Source organism: Trichoderma harzianum (genome assembly GCF_003025095.1).
Source record: "Trichoderma harzianum CBS 226.95 unplaced genomic scaffold M431scaffold_32, whole genome shotgun sequence".
In the NCBI taxonomy this organism is placed as follows: domain Eukaryota; kingdom Fungi; phylum Ascomycota; class Sordariomycetes; order Hypocreales; family Hypocreaceae; genus Trichoderma; species Trichoderma harzianum.
The window spans coordinates 108212-128017 of NW_020209280.1; the positions used below are offsets into that span (position 1 = coordinate 108212).

The 19806-nt window shown below is 44.6% G+C and overlaps 8 protein-coding genes across 8 annotated transcripts; 4 read left to right on the forward strand and 4 right to left on the reverse strand.

Annotated features, from left to right (window-relative positions):
* Positions 1-682: 682 nt before the first annotated feature.
* Positions 683-1328, forward strand: M431DRAFT_501695 (hypothetical protein; the record flags this gene model as incomplete). The annotated part of the gene is made up of 2 exons (XM_024918049.1): positions 683-946; positions 984-1328. The coding sequence occupies 2 exons, from the start codon at positions 683-685 to the stop codon at positions 1326-1328; spliced, it is 609 nt and encodes a 202-aa protein (XP_024767550.1).
* A 158-nt stretch (positions 1329-1486) lies between these two features.
* Positions 1487-4135, reverse strand: M431DRAFT_501696 (hypothetical protein; the record flags this gene model as incomplete). Its single annotated transcript, XM_024918050.1, has 4 exons — positions 1487-1861; positions 1896-2135; positions 2197-2452; positions 4128-4135. The coding sequence occupies 4 exons, from the start codon at positions 4133-4135 to the stop codon at positions 1487-1489; spliced, it is 879 nt and encodes a 292-aa protein (XP_024767551.1).
* Positions 4136-5059: 924 nt separating this feature from the next.
* Positions 5060-5720, reverse strand: M431DRAFT_101265 (hypothetical protein; the record flags this gene model as incomplete). The annotated part of the gene is made up of 3 exons (XM_024911311.1): positions 5060-5165; positions 5288-5460; positions 5538-5720. The coding sequence occupies 3 exons, from the start codon at positions 5718-5720 to the stop codon at positions 5060-5062; spliced, it is 462 nt and encodes a 153-aa protein (XP_024767552.1).
* A 2100-nt stretch (positions 5721-7820) lies between these two features.
* On the reverse strand, positions 7821-8789 carry M431DRAFT_129355 (hypothetical protein; the record flags this gene model as incomplete). Its single annotated transcript, XM_024912400.1, has 1 exon — positions 7821-8789. The coding sequence occupies exon 1, from the start codon at positions 8724-8726 to the stop codon at positions 7821-7823; it is 906 nt and encodes a 301-aa protein (XP_024767553.1). The 5' UTR covers positions 8727-8789.
* Positions 8790-9511: 722 nt separating this feature from the next.
* On the forward strand, positions 9512-10361 carry M431DRAFT_514150 (hypothetical protein). The gene has a single exon (XM_024920160.1). The coding sequence runs from the start codon at positions 9583-9585 to the stop codon at positions 10288-10290; it is 708 nt and encodes a 235-aa protein (XP_024767554.1). The 5' UTR covers positions 9512-9582; the 3' UTR covers positions 10291-10361.
* Positions 10362-11754: 1393 nt separating this feature from the next.
* M431DRAFT_11405 (hypothetical protein) lies at positions 11755-15924 on the forward strand (the record flags this gene model as incomplete). The annotated part of the gene is made up of 3 exons (XM_024911895.1): positions 11755-12105; positions 12184-15494; positions 15567-15924. The coding sequence occupies 3 exons, from the start codon at positions 11755-11757 to the stop codon at positions 15922-15924; spliced, it is 4020 nt and encodes a 1339-aa protein (XP_024767555.1).
* Positions 15925-16227: 303 nt separating this feature from the next.
* Positions 16228-17726, reverse strand: M431DRAFT_501702 (hypothetical protein; the record flags this gene model as incomplete). The annotated part of the gene is made up of 3 exons (XM_024918051.1): positions 16228-16522; positions 16678-17252; positions 17712-17726. The coding sequence occupies 3 exons, from the start codon at positions 17724-17726 to the stop codon at positions 16228-16230; spliced, it is 885 nt and encodes a 294-aa protein (XP_024767556.1).
* Positions 17727-18046: 320 nt separating this feature from the next.
* Positions 18047-19704, forward strand: M431DRAFT_101258 (hypothetical protein; the record flags this gene model as incomplete). The annotated part of the gene is made up of 4 exons (XM_024911309.1): positions 18047-18648; positions 18707-19103; positions 19163-19367; positions 19424-19704. 4 exons carry the CDS (start codon positions 18047-18049, stop codon positions 19702-19704), a joined length of 1485 nt encoding a protein of 494 aa, XP_024767557.1.
* Between the last annotated feature and the right edge of the window lie 102 nt (positions 19705-19806).

Consider the following 19806-nt stretch of genomic DNA (forward strand, 5'->3'; position numbering starts at 1 on the left):
AACCCTTTCATCCCACAACATCTCGCACAACATCCCGCACAACATCCCACAATTACAGGCTTGGCAGTATAGGGCTTTGAGCACAATGCCCGTTGATCAAAACAAGTAGAAGGTCTCATAATTACTCTACAAAGTCCAAGCTGCAGGCCAGTGAAATTGTATATGGCGAAAATCGATACATTACCCGAATATTGCGGCACTGATTGCAAACCACGTTGGGTTCTGCGGAGCTCTTTCTTTAGGAAGAAAAATCGCATCAGCTTCAATCATATCCTACTAATTTAATAATAGAAGAAGAAGAGCTCTTGGAATGTCTAAGTTACGGTATAAATGCCCTGATTGCGGAAATCCACCAAAATCCGAACGCGATACATCTCCCAACAACAGCTATTTACGCCCGAGATAGAGCATGTATAATATTATTTATCCTATGTCATAGGATACTTGGGAACGTGTGATGAGATAAATTTCACAGAGTTCTCTTGATATTTAGACATGGTTACATTATCTTGCATACTACCATGCACATGCTTGGTGTTCAACGGAGATGTAGTAGCCTCCGTCTGCCCGGGGTCTCATGTAATATATATAAGGACAACACATAACGTCTTGCTAACCACTTCTTGGAATAAACTCAACTATCTTTACCACGCTCTAATTACTTACTACTATTGAATTCACCATGTCAAACAAGACGATATTGCCTGATGCCTCTGACATTGTGTCGCCTAAGAAACTTGCTCACGTGGTCCTACGCACAAATAACCTAAAGGCCATGGCGCCTTTCTACGAGGTCTTTTTGGGTGGTCAAGCTACTTTCAAGAACGATTATGCTTGCTTTGTTACGTATGATGAAGAACATCATCGTGTTGCTATCGTTCAACTACCAGACCTAGCCCAAAAGCTCCCAAAGTCTTGTGGCCTTGATCTAAGTGACTCCCATTTCGTTTTCACATATCCATACCTGTTAATAGTTGATTCAGCATATTGAATTTACGTTTCAAAATACCCACGATCTAGCACAAGTGTATACGCAGCGCAAGGCGCACGGCATTATCCCACTTTTGTGTGTGAATCACGGGATCACTATGAGCATGTATTATCGGGACCCGGATGGTAATGTGATTGAGACATTGGTCGATTCTTTCAGCGATCTTGAAAAACAAACTGCGTTCATGAATTCCCCAGAGTTCCTGCAAAACCCAGTTGGTGTAGATTATGATCCTGAGAACCTAGTGAAGCGTCTAGCTGATGGGGAAGCTGAGGAAAGCATCTTGAAAATGCCTGATATTGGACCAAGAGGACAAGACACAGTGCCATTATTCTAGATGAATGGATCTGTACATAGGATACGTTATATAAAGAACCAATGTCTTAGAGTATTTATATTTGGCACCTATCTTTTATTGAGCAATGCAGTTTTAAGTATCTATCGCTTTATTTATAAATAAGCCTTAGCTTATTCATATCATATGCTATGAGTCTTTTATTTAGTTATGTGAAAGTCTAAGAATGGCGTTATCCTTTGTATTAAAGCAACATAGGTTTCCCCAGGATGCCTTGTTAAGAAACAACCAAGGACCATTCCTAGTGTAAAGTCCCATGCAATCACTAACGACAAGTTTTTATAGTCATTCGGTCTCGCACTATCTAAGAACATGCTACTAATTAAGACGTTGCACTCATTTTCTCCAAACAAGTCACTTATATCTCCTTCCCATAATCTTTCTGGGGACGGGACTCGGACATTGAGCATCCGCGGAGCGAGGTATTCGAAAGGCTTAAATTGAGGAAAATTGTTTATCAAGAGTGAGTTCAAGTGCACTTGGATCTTGAATAGAGCCAGAGGAAGCCTAAGTGTCTTAGTTAATGTCATACATAGAATTTCACACAGCGCACCGTTGATATTGTTCTCGAGTTACCGGGTTCAAGTTCTCGGCATCAATTCTTTCCTGGTCGAAAACGCCAGTTCCATGAAACAGCTTACCAAGATGCTTTCCATTAATAATAGATGATGGAAACGTATGTATCCCTCTATATACTGCTAGACCGAGCGAGATTGCGAAGGCTTGAAGATCCGGCAAGTATTCTTGTCGAGGGGGTCTAGGTAAACCGTAGCCGTCTTTGACGTTGAACTATCGGTAGTATTAACTAAATAAACCATTGATAGGAAGTTTTAAGAAGAGGTTCTCTCACAAGATCCTTGTCAAGGCATCGAAGTATTGCGTCGTGAAATATCCCGGCCTGGGATCTTGTGTCGGGCTCATCCACTGTCCACAGGCCTACAGTCAAGACGGCCTGCATAACCTTTGGCGGCTGTGTCGTGTTTCGAAATGTCTGTTGATGTAAAATGGGCCAGTATCCATGGAAATTGCGAAAGTACAGTTCCGTGAGCTGTTTTTGGTGTGGTGTCTCCAGAAGTAGTAGAGTTGGGCCCGTTGGCACATCCTGACTACTCGCCCAAAGGCCACATCGCTCATTATTGGGAGCTGTTGTTTTCAGACAATCACCAACCGCGTTTGCAAGACTTGATCCTAGGGAGGACTCAGGATGTGGTGTCAGTCTTGAGCTGTTGCTGTGACTCAATACAATATGACGCTTTAGAAGGTCCCTAGATGAAAGTTGTTTACAACCATTAAAAAATAGTGGAGAATCCTGGGCCAAGTATACCTGCGGTTGAACTTTGAGTGACAGAAATGGCACATGAATTGCCGGAGATTAGTATGGTCCCTCTGATGGCGTGAGAGATGCTCTTTTCTGAGATACGAGCGATTGCAGCTGGGATATTGGCATTGAAACCTTTTCATCGTAGAACCATTAGAACCGACCATATGCTTCAAAAAGATTGTGAGGGGGGACTGGGACCTATACCAGAAAGAAAACGAATCCACTAATTTAGAATATTGTGGGTTAGTCATTGGAGAGATGTGGGATGGGGTGGCGGTGTGATCTGGGATGATGAGGGATACGGATCAAAGTGGAATGAGATATGACTTTACTAATCATAGTGCGGCATCCTGAAAGAAGTCAGCTAGAAGTCAGGTCTCAGGGGTTCAGGGGGGTTGCACATAAAAAGCGGTAGTCTCATACCAATTAGCATATGTTTTGCTCTAAAGCAATCGGGAAATCTCATTGTAAACGCCAAGGCCGCTGTCTTATTTTATCTTCGACAACCCATTCGGTATGATGTTGAATGCATTGAAGCTGATCTCTCTGCTCTTGGCGAGTAGGTTTGCTTCTGCCCAACTGCCGGATCCCAATGCATACAGCTGCCCAGATGGGTTTATTAAATCCAATGGCACTATCTATGGTATAATTGGAGCAAATGCAAATGATGTTAGCTCGGTCATTGGAGATTGTGAGTAATAACCGTGATTCTGTAGGCTTTCTTGCCTTGACTAATGCTTGAAGTTTTCAATGGGACTTTTCTGGGCGCTACATTTACGACCACTACTGGCGTTGATAATAGTCCTGGTGCTACGCGAACCGCCACTTTTGACTTTCCGGGAGCTGGAACTCTTACCGCCGAAGAAAAGGTACAACTTTTATAAATCACAATGATATCGTATACTCATGCTACAGTCAGTTACTCAGTTATACCAAGCTTCCTACAGGAGTTCTGAAGTGGCTTTTCAAGCTAGCAAACGGTATGCTCAGTACTCACTTGGCTCTCCTCCAAATATTTACTAACACAGATCTCAACTAAGCTCCCCTTCCATTTGCATCAGAATATGCCCCTGGAGAATTCTATGGCTATTGGATAGGGCTAGAGTCATTGCCCATAAGCGACCATGAGACATCTATCAGTTGGGGTAGTGTGATTTGTTCCTCTAAGCAGGTATTCGGTAAGTAATATTGATAACCTGATATAACGTGTGCCTTGGCTTATTATGTCTCGAGACTTTGCTACCACTCATGAATTTGGTATTAACCAAACTATCCAAATCCTTCAAGATGAAGGTAAAATTACTGGCGTGAACCAATATCCCTTTTCTGTAGGAGAACGGATTGGGTGATTAATCGGTAGTTAGCGTCAGTTCATGGCTGGGTTGGATCTGTGGAAAAGCTTACCTGCAGCAATTTTGTTGCGTAAGTTACGGATACAAATTACTTCCGAAGCTGTAAGCGAGGCCATGATGTCAACTAATACCTAGGTAGCCGTTGGAGACAAAAAGTGGACTTCTAACAGGCTAGGTAGTATTAAGGGTTATTTTCTATGAGCATTGATGTATGCTATATTTTGAGTAAAGTTATACAGAAGACAACAATTACGTGAATGCCTCCTAGTTGCTGCCAAAGTGCAAATGCAACTGTTTCAAATTCTGATTGTTGGCTCATTATCTCACTTGGCTGAACAACTGCTACCGATTGTATTCAACTCTACGGCGGATCTGGAGTTTAATGCAAATAAAGCGGTGTAGCTCGAGCGTACTCTGCAGCTCTGTACCAGTTGCTGGTGGACGAAGATGTTCCCTTGGATAGAGATATTGCGGTGTGCTAGGCATATGTGGCAGGTGTGTACATTGCTCGTTACCTTTCCGAACCTCAAGCTGACTGTAACGAAACCAATGCTCTTTTCATACTATAAGAATCCAAGCTCAGTAGATATCTCAAGTACAGCTTGGGGATGCTATAGACACTCAACTGTATGCGAAATATATCAGAGCGCGCTCTCTTCTTTGTAGAAACAGGGATCACCGACCGGGGTGGCTATTATCTGAGAGCAATCTCCCCATTTCTTCCCTCCTGCCCATACAAAGCAGTACCGACTCTGCAAGCAAAGGTGCGAGGCAACTTCCAAGCAGCATCTTGGCAGTCTTGGAGACTTGGGTTTAATTTGAAGTAACAATGAACAATTTATCGACCCGTCACGAAATTCTCCAGCATTATAATCTATCAGACTATTCTCAGCTCTTAATAAGTAGTTATTACGACGTAGGCCTTTTTGAGAGAAAGATACGAAGAAACAGACAGAGAAAGAGAAATTTTAGATATATATATATACTTGCAGTAAGCATGTTAAGCGTTTATGTACTAAAATACGTTTTGTTATAGTCTTTCAGTTAAAATAGAAATCCGTCGCGCAGCTATAGGAGCCGATGCTGCAAAATGCATGCCCGTCGTCCTTATATCCAGTGAATGATTGAAAGCCGTTAGATCCGCCTCTGCATAAGTATGAGTTCGCTGATTCCTTCTGGCCAGTAGTCTAGTATATCCTTTGCTTTTAGGGAGGAGAGGGAGGAGAACTCCGATCTGAGCACAGAGCACCAATGGATTAAGAACTTACGCGACTTGCGACCATAGCGGTGCCGAATAAGCCTCGTAGCTGAGTTCCCATGTAAAGGTAACCCCGCTTGGGAATTTGCAACTAAATGGACCGCCCACGCCTAATTGCGAAGGGTCAATTTTGCATACGTTATTGCTAGTAGGCAGCTGACAGGCGTTATCATTCGGACAATACTACAGAAAGAGCAAAGGCAGTCAGCACTACAACAAGAAGTTGGCGGATTCAAGAGACAGGGAAAAGCAATATATACCACAGCTGCCGAAAAGGATGGGATTGAGTTTGACCCTTCACCCGGCAGTGGGGTGCAATACACGATATGAATCGAGTCGGCTCGCTTTACAGGAGTGGTCGCGGTAAGACCTTGGCTACCTGCTGGAGCGGCCACAACACCACCAAGAATGGTGGTGTAGGAGAGAAGAGAAATAAGATGCATTGTTGAGAGAAAATATAAGGAGGAAGCAATTTTTTGTTGTGTTATTGAGATTGACTTTTTCGGAGAGCGGGTGGCATGATATTTATAAGTATTGTAGAGCTCTAGTCTTTCACATATTTTCCATTAGTGAAAGCGATAACCAGTGATCAAACCAATGATATACCTAGAATAGTGATTCCCCAATCGTTTAGCTACGACAGATTTGCAAGCGAGGCTCACGCCACTGTCTAAAACATAGGAGATACTATGAAGTGGGTAGATGAATTAAAACTGCTCGTCCTGCCATTTTCAGAAGTTACTAGGATAGCGCGGTTGTTTAGTAATTAATAATGATTCCTTCGTAAAATAACATCTGCTATTTAGTATAATAGCTGAGGATTGGTATGCCTGCAATTTTCATCTTGCATTTGTGGTATATATATAGCGTACCACTTTAATCCCCGTCTTATGCCGAGTACTGAATTGCCGGGTAGCACCTGCGTAACTTGGGAATATCCCAAACCTTATAATTTAAGGGTTCAGTAAGATTTGTATTTGCAACTCAAAGTCCTTATTAAAAACACCAGGTTAAATGTTTTTTCCAAACAGACGATATCAAATAGCAAGATACTAGAAGCCAATATATATTCTACTACTCATTGATTGCTCTAAGAATTGGTGTGCCAAAGGTAAATTCTTGATAGCCTCCTTCCATATTTGGCCGTAATCATTCGCTGTAGCTTATATGCCAGGTTTCTTAACCTTCCTGTTTAGGACTTTACGATAAAAGGCTATATTTGCGATCTGAGGTGCCCTAGTTACGAAACAGTTTGAACATGCATATGACCGAAGATTCTTGTGATATGGGTACCTGCATATCTAAACGCTGTAAGCTATCACCTGAGAGATGTTTGTACAACAAGGTCCCTGCCTATCTAGCAAAGCGGATGTAACGTATGTAAATTGATATTCATCTTATAGGCCCATGTTCATTATTCTCGTGCATGCTGGAAATCCCAGTCCGCCCTCCCTATTCATCAGATTGCCTGCCCATTGGGTTTGTCTGCCTTGGGACTTTAAGTAAATGAAAGGATCGCTCAATACACTGATTTGGGATTTGACATGTAAAGTTTTTCTATCCATGCCTGTTGCCTATCGAATTACATAATGAAGCCAAGGATGCTAGAGGCAATTTTTGAAGCGAGACTAGTATCTATCGAGGACTTTGAAAGTGCGTCTAAATTGGTAAGTATTGGGCTTGGGAATCTTTCATATGTAATATGATCCGAGATATAACGTTCTAGCAGCTTTCTTCACCACGGCAATCATTGTAACCCAATACTTTATCGCGGAAGAGAGCAGCTAAAAATCTCGCGTCATGAGTCGTCGATGAATACCAGCAGCGATGGATTCATATGGCGCTCAAGATTGTCGTTTTCAGTAATGGAGCTAAGATAGGAATATACTTTAGCACATATATGTAGTACATGGATGGTTTGTCTTCAAAGATTAGCTCGGCCTGTGTCGAACCCAAGCTTACATTCCGTTCCAGTGGTCTGGCTGAAACGCAAACTAGTTACAAGATTTATTTTCCGATTTCGAGTTATGCAGAACGAGAACTTCAATGGTTTGACATACTGAAGTACAGTGGTGCTTCGGAGATAGCGACCGTCATGGCTTATGGCTGACACCAACACGGCACAGCAAGCTTGCTCACCGAACACCTTGGAGTCGATTTTGAGATGCGGCGCTTTGTTGCAAAATCCTCCGCTAACTTTCACATGGAAACTTCAACTATGATGCACTTCTTCCATTCACTCTTGATCTACTAGCCCAAAGCGTATCGGAAAAGGTCAACGTCATTCACCTTCTGACTAAGATTGGCCCAGGCAAATTCACCAATCTATCTACTTACTTTTCCAGCTTCGGCAACCTACTTGGTTCTAATGGATATGAGTTTCCGCATGCTTTGATTGAGATTGGAGTGAGAGCCCGATACATGCACACAACCATGTTAGCGGAGAAACGTCGCGAATATACTTCAGCAAGATGCACCGGTTTTCATGCTTAGCAATAAATTATCAGAAGAACCGATGAGAAAAATAAATACAAAAATAATGTCTATAAGCCAGCAACAGATCGGTACACCACTTCGCCCAGGTCCTCAGCCGGAACCCCGTATTTACTTAGATCTACAGCTTTGTCTTCATAGTTTGAGCCGTCCATGCCCTGGAAGAACATAACAAACAGCCTAGTCCACTCCGCAAAACCATCACCAGCCTTGATCTTGGGATCACATTCTCTAATAATCTCTGTCGCATCCTTCTCCGTGACGTTCCAGTCCGCATCCGTTGTCCCCGTGGCATTCTTAATAGCGCCGAAGATCTCCTTCTGTGAGAGCTCGAAAGAGGAAATGTAAAAGGACTTGTTCTTGTACTGTGCCAACTGGGCCTCTGGCAGGCTTAGAAGAGCAGCAACGCCCTCGCTAGTACGTGCAAGCGTTGTCGTCGAGATCTTAGCATCCGCTCCACGAAAAAGTTCTGCCTTTCGACCCTTCACATCAAATCCCCATAACCCAATCTGGATGTTCAGATCAAGCCAAAAGTTCGAAATGACAGCAATCCAGCTGCTCGTCCCTGATTTCTCAATCAAGTTGCGCCTTGCGACCTTTGGTCCCATCATGGAGTGCTCGCCAACAACTTTGGGCGAATCAACGCCAAATTCGGTCGGCAGGATATAGGGGACACCAGCCTCTATGGCGGCCTTGATAAAGAGGTCGCCAAGATCCATGTTAGGAATGGGGACAATGACGATGAGAACATCTTGGCCCCTGAGAGTCTCCACGAGGAACGACTCGTCTGTAAAGGACCCCTTCTTGACGATCACTTCAGGTGGGAATTCAGTCGTAGACTCTGCCCGTTGAACTGCAGTGATGGTGTGAACACCCTTTGACAGTAAAGCTTTGAGAGTCGGCTTGCCCAAGTTGCCGCCGGCGCCGGCAATTGCAATCTTACGTCCCTCTGCCATATTGGTGATGAGGTAGGTTGTTGGTGATAGATGCCGTCGAGACAGTCAAAGAACGTAATGAAATGTGTAGATGTGATTAAATAGTGAAAGCTGGAGTTGGAATTGACTGATGCAGAGAGTGGTCTGCCTCGTTAGTTTATATACTTAGTGGTTAGCTTTGGCTGAGCAGAATTATCGATTGAGGACGGGCAGCTGTTGCTTTGCAATCAACTTCATGCTGGGCCAGTGAGCTCTAATTCAATTTTTGCGCTTTATCAGCGACATGACATGGCATCAGCCTGTTTAGAGCCGAGTTCTTCGGCGTTGGCGAAGCTGCAAAAGTCTCGAATGTCGGGCGGCTGGAGGAGTGGGCTTGACTTCAGCTCTACCTACCTTTGATCCTGGTCCGCACTAAGTGATCCTGGTCCGCACGCTAGTCCTGGGCATCCGGATGGAAGTACTGCACCAGAGGAAACCCAAATTACGGCTCTCCAGCGCTTCGTCAATGCTAGAATGTATTTACTTCAAACAAACGACATGATTTGTCTGTTACTAATAGAGTTTATGATGTCACCTAAAATGTAAAAGTTTGACGACTGACTCCATAGACCCTGGTCCGCGTGGGTGTTCACTTATTCTTCTCGCCAGATGACCTCACGGCCCTCAACCACTACTGCACCGCCGCCTAAGCAAAAAAAAAGTGTAAGTGATATGTAATATTCTCCCGCTAACTGACATCTATAAGAAACGGCCATGTCCCGAGACTGATCAAAACTTCACAAATCTCTAAACTCGCTCACACGTTCCCGTCTGAATCCATTCTAGATTCTAAACTAAAACTGCCCTCCGATACAACCCCGTACACATCGCCAGCAAGATGTCGTTTGTGTTTACCCATCGTAATCCGGACATGCAACTGGAGAAGAAGCGCACAGCCCTCGTGTTTGCAGATCTTCAGAACGAGTTTCTTGAACCGTTTGGAAGCTACTACCCTCTTATCGCGTACAAGTTGAAAGAACTCAACGTATACGACAATATCGAGAGACTCCTCAAGACCGCACAAGAGAACAATATCTTTGTGGCACACTCACCGCACTACTACTATCCCACTGACCTACAGTGGGTCGCTCCGCTCCAAGCCATTTCTGACTATCTTGTCCAAGTTCCCAATGGCTTCGTCGTCCGCAAGGATCCGGTTAGCCTAGACGGGTTTGTCGGCTCTGGCGCTGACTACCCGGAGAGACTGAAGAAGTACCTCATGGATGGTAAGATGATCAATACATCTCCTCACAAGGGACTTTCATGCCAGTCAAACGATCTGGTTAAGCAGCTGCGTCTGCGACGGGTTGAGAAGCTCATCGTTGCCGGGCCTGTCGGAAACTTATGCTTGGAGAATCATGTCCGTGATCTGGTTGAGGCCGGCTTCGAAGTCGTCGTGGTTCGAGATGCCATTGCTGGCGGTCTTAATGACGAGGGCGATGGCTATTCTGCTGCTATGGTCAACTACCGCTTCATTACTAACGGCATCTGGACTACGGACGAAGCCATCAAGAAGATGAAGGAAGTCGCGGTGGATGAGCAATAAAGTGCGTCGTTTAGGGATCAATATCTTCATTACTGGTGGAGAATCAAGTAGAGAGGATAGGGTATCTATAGATTGAGTATGATAAGACTATTTGTTGATACATATAGGCTTGTCCCATTACTGAGACATACGACCATTGACGTGCGATCTTATCATCCATCATTACATAATCCAAAAATTGTCCTCTGCACCGCTTGCACTTGTGCGCGTCGCCCGCTATCGTTAGGTCGACTTCGTCCTGAAGTTTGTAAGCTACATTGTATCAATGCCATCTACCATCATATCTATCAGTCAGCTTCACCCGTCCGGGATTACTTACAGTGGCGATACTTGACAGCCTCTAGTTAATCTGAAGCTGCAACCTTGAAGACATATGAACAATTAGCTTCCAAAAATGGGGCGCCACCTTACCACAAAATATCGCTTTACTTAAATTAGTAACTGAATATGGCAGCAGTATACCTGATAGGGAGTAAGAAGCGACTTCTCATTGCAGAGGGGGAGGGTGGCGTAAGTACCGGCAGCGAGGTTCAGACGTATAGATCTCATTGCTACTAGCAGCTTTGGGCCTTTGCGAACGGGAATGACAGACCCTGATCCAGGTCCGCAGTAATCATAGCTGCTATTCTGTAAAATGTCCGCGAGATCGAATCTCGAACTACTTCGCCACCTCAGACCAGTAACAATGCCAAGGCAGGTTCGGATCAATCTAAGTCTTTTCCCCATACTCGCCTTTCTATTTTTAGACAAATATCTATGTATGATCAACTGGGGTCAGGTACTATGCCTTATTAAAGAATGTTGGTAGAGGAATCGCTAGCCACCATCCCCTCTGATAAGGCGCTTGGTAATTTTGGGTTGCCAGCTGCTAATGCCCCCCCCCCCCCGCTCTCTTTCCTCCTCATGTAAATACTCTAGGCTTTTGTAGCTTTTAGCGCTGGTATATATAGGTACCTACTAGGTAGTGATTAGATGTGTTGGTATGCTTGTCTTTTATGTAATTTTGCACGTAAATTGTAATCCCTTATTCCGTAATTAATTATACGAATTATTGCCCAAGAATTTCTTTTCTACCCTCAGTTGTGTTAACAGATATACAATTTTTACAGATGTCTGACCAATGTACATATTTTCATTTTGTATTAGTCACATATTTGGTTCCCCCCGTATCTCTTGGTATAGAGACACCTCAGTAGGGTGTGGCGGGATATCGAGCTGTACCAAAAGTTCCAACAGGGTTCAAGGCGCACGCTAGAGTTTAGAAGCCCCCATTTCTACAGTATATAAGTTGGTTGCCTATATGTGCACTTCAGTCCCTTTACTGTTATCTTTATTGTAGATCCATCTTTTTCTTTAATGAAGCCTATGTGAATGTAGTCATCATATCCTACGACATACTAAAGCTCAGCAGAGTGATCAGGGCATGAGAATTGCATTTATTCTGATGCAAAATTGAAACTAAGCATGGATAAGCCACCTGGCAAGCGGGATGGCGAGTCTTCAGAGAAAGCCGCAGCAGAACCTGATGCAACCTACCCGCCGGTCGCTGAACGCGATGTTCTGAAATCGCGCCGCGATGGTAATGAAGAAAGCAATAACGGCGTCCTCACGCTGCCGAAATTGCCTCATCACGAATCAACTCTTGCCGGCTTAAAATTAGATGAGGCGCAGATCATCAAGGCTCAGCTTGACTCACCCAATGTCGGCGTAAACTATTTAATGCTTTATCGTTATGCAGACGTTTGGGATTGCCTCATTATCGCCATCAGTGCTCTTTGCGCTATTGCTGCTGGTGCTATACTTCCTCTATTATCTGTATGTAGAATACTAAAGTGATTCCCACCTTCATCCCTCTCTCTTTGTTTGTTTACTGACCGGAAGTAATTTGCGCAGATTCTGTTTGGGCAATTAACATCAGCATTTCAGAAGATTTCTCTCAATGCTATAGCATATCATGATTTTGAGGCGCAATTAAATAAGAATGTTCTGTACTTTGTCTACATCGGCATTGCTGAATTCGCAACAGTCTATGTCTCGACTGTCGGGTTTATATACACTGGGGAGCATATCACTCAAAAGATTCGGCAAGAATATCTCAAAGCTATTCTTCGTCAGAATATTGCCTATTTCGATAATCTTGGAGCTGGTGAGATTACTACACGCATAACCGCCGACACGAATCTCATTCAGGATGGGATATCTCAAAAGATTGGCCTTACTCTCACAGCAATTGCCACATTCATTACTGCATTCATCATTGCCTACGTTAAATATTGGAAACTGGCCCTCATCTGTACATCAACAATTGTATGCTTGCTACTGATCATGAGTGGAGGTTCTCATTTCATTATTCATTTCAGTAAGCTGTCATTTCAAAGCCTTGCCAACGGCAGCACTGTTGCCGAAGAAGTCATAAGCTCTATCCGAACGGCCACCGCGTTTGGAACCCACGATAGGCTCGCACGGCAGTATGATTCGCATTTAATAGCAGCTGAGAGATCCGGTATCAAAATGCAGATCATCCAAGCGATCATGATCGGCTCTCTTTACGCTATCATGTTCTGGAACTATGGTCTTGGATTTTGGCAAGGATCGCGCTTTCTAGTCAGTGGGGAGGCTGACGTTGGTCAGATCTTGACCATCCTGATGGCTATTCTCACCGGTTCTTACTCACTAGGAAATGTCGCTCCGAACAGCCAAGCTTTCAATAGCGCTGTGGCTGCCGCAGCCAAGATATACGGCACTATTGATCGCCAATCGCCTCTTGATCCGGCGGCTGAAGACGGAGTAACGCTCCAACATGTTGAGGGTACCATTGAACTACGAAACGTAAAACACAGATATCCTTCTCGGCCTGATATCCTTGTGATGGATGACATAAGTGTACTCATTCCAGCTGGTCGTACAACTGCACTTGTGGGACCTTCTGGCTCTGGGAAGAGCACTATCATCGGGCTGGTTGAACGATTTTACAATCTTGTAGGCGGCGAGATCCTCCTGGATGGGCATAATATACAGTCCTTTAACCTTCGGTGGCTTCGTAACCAAATCTCGCTCGTTGGACAAGAGCCTGTCCTTTTTTCTGCCACGATTTTTGAAAATATAAAGTTTGGTCTGACCGGCACTCCATTTGAGAATGAGCCTGAAGAAGCGAAACAAAACCGGATTGAAGAAGCAGCGAAAATGGCCAACGCACATAAATTTATTACTTCTCTGCCGGATGGGTATGGCACGAATGTTGGAGAACGAGGCTTCCTGCTCTCAGGCGGCCAAAAACAGCGAATTGCTATTGCTCGTGCGATCGTTGGGGACCCGAAGATTCTATTACTGGATGAAGCCACGTCGGCGCTAGACACCAAATCTGAAGAAATCGTACAAGCTGCTCTTGACAAAGCTGCCGAGGGGCGCACTACTATCACAATTGCACATCGACTATCCACCATCAAAACGGCCGATAATATTGTCGTCGTAGTTGGTGGTAAGGTTGCGGAACAAGGGACTCACGAAGATCTACTCTGCGCAAAAGGCGAATATTTCAAGCTCGTGGAAGCCCAGAAGTCTGGTGACCTTAAAGAAGCACAACACAAGAAAAAAGAGTTTGTGGAAGAAGAAGAAGAAGCTACGGAATCCGGTATTTCTATAGACAATATTTACAGGGTTCCAACATCTCGAAGCGGAGTATCCGAGATGATGACATACAACGAAAAGTCAATGGCAACACCCAGGCATCAAAATCTGGCCGATGAATCGACCGTCTCTCAGACTAAAAAGACGACTGAGGCTGAAAATTATCTCTTACCATGGAGTTTGATCAAGTTCACCGCGTCTTTTAATCGGCCTGAGCTCATATTGATGATCATTGGCCTTGCCTTTGCAATTTTGGCTGGCTGTGGCCAGCCCTCTCAAGCAGTTATCTATTCCAAGGCGATCAATACACTGGCACTGCCACCGCCCCTTTACGAAAAACTTAGGCAGGATGCCAATTTTTGGTCTCTCATGTTATTTATTCTCGGTATTGCCCAATTTGTCCTCTTTTCTATACAAGGCGTTTGTTTTGGAGTCAGCTCAGAAAAGTTACTTCGCCGCGCTAGGAGCAAAACTTTCAGGGTTATACTACGACAAGACACTGCTTTTTTTGACGAACATACTACTGGTGCTCTGACATCCTTTCTCTCCACGGAGACTAAATACCTGTCAGGTATCAGTGGAGTAGTACTGGGCACTATTCTAATGGTATCGACGACGCTGACGGCCTCAATGGTTGTTGCCCTAGCCATTGGATGGAAACTGGCTTTAGTATGTATCTCCATAGTGCCTGTACTCTTGTTTTGTGGCTTTTACAGGGTCTCGATACTTGCTCGATTCCAAGCCCAGTCCAAGAAGGCCTACGAAAAGTCCGCCAGCTACGCTTGTGAGGCAACCTCGGCCATCCGCACAGTGGCTTCGCTCTCTCGTGAAGACGATGTTTTCGCCACCTACAAAGCCCAGCTAGATGATCAAGCACGAGCTCATTTTTTCTCCGTGCTGAAGTCCTCGGTCTTTTATGCGTTATCACAAGCACTTACCTTTTTTTGCATGGCCTTGGGATTCTGGTATGGTGGCACACTGCTCGGCAAGCACGAGTATACCATTTTCCAATTTTTCGTCTGCTTCAGCGAAGTCATATATGGTGCTCAAGCAGCAGGCTCAGTCTTCTCCAACGCTCCAGATATCGGAAAAGCCAAGAATGCAGCTGCTGAGCTGAAAAATCTCTTCAACCGCAAACCCTCGATTGACGTATGGTCAAAGGAAGGTAATAACATCGATAACATTGCAGGATCTATTGAATTCCGAAACGTGCACTTCAAATATCCTACACGTCCCACACAGCCCGTGCTTTCTGGTCTTAGCTTCACGGTCAAACCTGGACAGTTTGTGGCTTTAGTCGGTGCCAGCGGATGTGGGAAGAGTACAACGATTGCGCTGCTTGAGCGCTTCTACGATGCACTTTCGGGTTTTATATATGTCGACGGCAAGGATATTTCACAGCTAAATGTCAATTCTTATCGAAGTCATCTTGCTCTCGTGAGTCAAGAGCCAACGCTTTATCAAGGAACCATTCGCAGCAATATTCTCCTCGGCAGCAACGATTTGAGCGTGACGGAGGAGCAGGTGATTAAGGTTTGTAAAATGGCCAACATATATGAGTTCATTCTTTCGCTCCCGTACGTATTCCCCGCAACCCAGCCACTCTTCTTTCCCAATCGTAATTTTGCTTTTGTTGACTAGCATTACAGTGAGGGCTTGGACACACTGGTTGGTAACAAGGGTGCCATGTTATCTGGTGGACAGAAACAACGTGTCGCCATTGCCCGGGCGCTTCTTCGAAATCCAAAAATCCTTTTACTTGATGAAGCAACCTCGGCTCTTGACTCGGAGTCAGAGCGAGTGATCCAAGCAGCTTTAGATGCTGCGATGCAGGGCCGCACAACCATCGCAGTGGCTCATCGTCTCAGTACGATTCAAACGGCCGACGTCATTTACGTATTCGATCAAGGCCGTGTTGTAGAAAGTGGAACTCATCATCAGCTAATGAAACAGAAGGGTCGTTACCATGAGTTGGTGCATTTGCAAAGCATCGAAGACTCGGCGTAGGAGTGTCTTATTTAGCGCTTGCTGTAATATTTTAATGGTTCAGATACAATACCATATGTCAATCGCCTAACAAGTATGTCAATTAACACGTTATTTAAATCCATTATGATTACGTCTTGCAGCCCGAGTCAAGACGGACAATACTCAAACACGTTCTCTTATTCTGACGCCTGCGCTTTAAGGCGGCTTAGCTTAAATAAAGTTGAGATATATACCAGGCACCTAATGAGCAGCAGGTGTGTGCATGTGTACCGTTATGTGCTCTTAAACAACGAGAGACAACCAGCAGTACTGTCTACAATTTTAACCAACACGCCCCATTTCTCTATTTGCTCGTAGACTTTTTCCAACAGCATCCTGTACAATTTTTGGAAAGCTGTTTTCCGCGAGATAGTTAATGGCTTTCTCCGTGCTTCCCCCTGGAACGCAAACATCTTTCCGTAATGTATGTATAGACCTATCTGTTTCCTGCGATAGCAACCCGGAGCCCACGCAAGACTGCACGATCAAACTGCGGGCAATATCTGTCGGCAAGCCATGGGACTCTGCTGCAGCAATCATGGATTCGATAAGATAATAAAAATGTGCCGGGGCGGAACTGACAAGAGTTAGTACAGAATATATATAGGATAGCTATTTGCAAAACGTGTAGGCCCGTTTCTGTTCCAATTATGCACTTCATGACCTTTGCACATTCGGCATGTTTTGCATCTATCCATAAAGCAATAGAAATGAAAAAGTTATGCAACATACCCGGATATTGCTGCAACTACATCGAGTAGGGATTCCTGAGGAAGGACGCTGATTGCTGGTGATACCTCGCGAAAAACGGCGGCGACAAGCTCTATCCGTGAGAGTGCTGTGTCGCTTGGAAATAAAGCCGTAGCTCCTTGACGACACATAACAGGAGTATTAGGCATTGATCTTACAATTGGAGTTTCTTCGGGAAGCCAGCTCTGGAGCTGGGCTACTGAAATTCCAGGACACATTGTAACCACAGTTGGCCGTGATGTTACATCTAGAGTTTTAATGATGCTAGCCAACTCTAGGCAGACCTTTGGCACATCTATTGGAAGAGTACATATAAGAACAACATGAGAGTCGGATTGTTGTGAGGTGACCGTACTCCAAATGGTCGAGTCCAGATTATTATTCGTAACATTAGCAAGGGGAAACTTCGCTTTCAATTCGTCAATCTGCTCCTGTCGGCGAGCTGTAACTGAGATTTTACACCCATCTCTCCAGCTACTATTTGTCGAATAAATGCCACTTATGAGGGCCTGTGCAAGACATCCGCCTCCTATGAATGTGAGTTGATCAGGCGTTGACTTTCCAGGTTCCATAGCTTTCAAATTGGGCCGTGTTGACGTCTCATCCGGAGACTATTTGGATGTATTAGGCGCAAAATAGTTGAACAAAGTAATTAAGAATCTTCAAGATAATCTCAATGGTAATCTTCAGTAATGTGTGCTGACTTGATATCAAGACAAATGATTTGTAAATGAATACCCACTTTTTGGTGCTTATAGCTGTGCGTGATATACTCAATGCCACTGATGTTGCGTATTGCAGTTTCCCCATCTTTACTTCAACAAAAGAGAGATGCACTAAAAAAAGTCCTAATTTCCATATTCGATTATATACCAGCTAATAACTTGCTTATTTAATTGCGTAATAGCCTGGATTTGGCCAGAATCCTACTGTTAATGGGGGTCGTTCTAAATACTAACCATGTAAGTGTTGTATTACAGGGGTAAGGGAAGGGTATGGAATCGATGATCTAAAGCTACGCTTGCAGACATCGCCTCCGCAGCTCCCGGGCTTTAACAAAGGTTCCTCCATTGCTCGAGAGAAAAGACCGTTCAATATCCACCTCCCTAATCTATCTGTGGTTTTGTTCCGAGTAATAGCCCCGTAGTACTCGTATACGAAATCTTGGGGTAGCGTGAGTTGTCTTATTTTGTACTCCGTACTTATCGGCCAACTATAAAGACGGATCTCCACATGGAGAAGAAGAACGGCAGGGTTCCGTAAACCAAGTTCGGATCACCAACACAAGAAAGAAAAGGGAAAAACAAGTGATATTCTAGGTGGTAATGGAACTTCCAGATAACGCTTGACGATGCCCGCACCAGATGATGGCCTAGAGTCTTCACCTCTCCTACAGGTGTCTGATGAAGATACAGAGAGGAGAGAACAACAGAAAGCAGACATCTTCAAATGGAGCAAAGTGGCTATTCAAAATGCCATTTTGGCAGCAACTTTTCTCGTCCTATATGCATTCGCCGACATCTTGAGATATATATCAACAGTTCGTCTTGTCGAACTTGGCATCTGTCGTGAGCATTTTCTCCAAAGCGATCCCCAATCTGGAGAATATTATCGCAACATTCCAGAGCATCTCTGCAAGCTACCAAGCATTCAGCAGCGGCTCGCACACCTACGTGGCTATTTGGCAGCTTTGGAAGCCATTGTTGGCCTAGTCTTTACACTCCCATACGGCCTACTTGTTGACCGCCTTGGAGAGCGTCTAGTTGCTGGGATCAACGTTATAGGATATTTGCTCTCCTGCGCATGGATTATCGTGGTTTGCTACTGCTGGCAGTTTTTCCCCATATGGAGCGCCGTGCTGGCGCCATTATTCAGAATAATTGGTGGCGGATCACCGATTCTCTCATCAGTCATATACTCAATTGCAGCGAAAAGTACTCCGGATTCCAGCAGGTAAATCCCCCCACGTTCGCATTCAATTCGGGGCTATGGACACTAACTGCACCCCCAGAGCTCAGTGTTTCTTTTTTTTCATGGCTGCACAACTCCTGACCGAAATCTTATCAATCATGGTAGCGGCGCAATTACTTGACCACAATCTTCTGTTTACGCCAATGATTATAAATTTTCCGGTCGGCCTTTTATGCCTTGCCACGCTATCTATCATCCGCCCCTGCGCAACTCATCCTGCCGGTCCACTACCAAGAGATGGGTACGAGTCAGCGAGAGGATCAGCAGCAAAGGTTCTTGGGTCTATTCGAGGCAGCAGCCACGTTCTTTCGGAACTTTTGAAAGACCGTAATGTTGTTGCACTACTTGCTACAGTCCCTGTGGCCAAGCTCGTGAACCCTGTTACCGAACTAATGCTTCAGTATATTCCTAAAAGATTTGGCCTATCGCTTGCATCGGTCGGTTACAGATCCACATCCTTCCCCTTCCGTTGTCCTATTTTCTCACTGGTGCCTAGGCTAGTCGAGCGTTATCCATTCAAGCAATCGAAAGTTTGATCCTTCTCGTCGTCATTCTACCAATCCTGAAGAAAGTCTTCGAAGTCAGGCTCCATATTGTATCTGCAAAAGCGGACCTATTCATTGCTCAGTATGGTTTTTTATTCATGAGCGCAGGCTGCATCCTTATGGCGTTATCTCAATCATTGGGGGCCTTTATTTCAGGTCGGGATCTTTTACTCGCTCAACTTACTCGCCTCCAGCTAACTGTAATCTCGCAGGGCTTCTCGTATTCACACTTGGTTGCAGCACACGGCCAGCTCTACAGTCTATACTAACCGATCTAGTTAAACGTGAGCATATCTCTGTTCTTTATGCTATTATTGCGGTTTGTGATGGTATAGGATCAGCCGCTGGTGCGTTTATACTCAACCGATCCTTTGCAATTGCCATTGGGTGGGATAATAAGTTGTATCTCGGGCTGCCATTCGTTATCGGCATGGCGTGCTATATTCTTGGCTTCGTGGGATCCATGCTCGTCAGGGGTGATGCGCTCCTATGAAACCGGAATGGGTGGCTTGAGAACTGCTCTACCCAAATTCCGAGGCCATTTTCGATGAATTCTTTCAAGATGGATTCATTCTAGTAATTAGATCTTATCCTA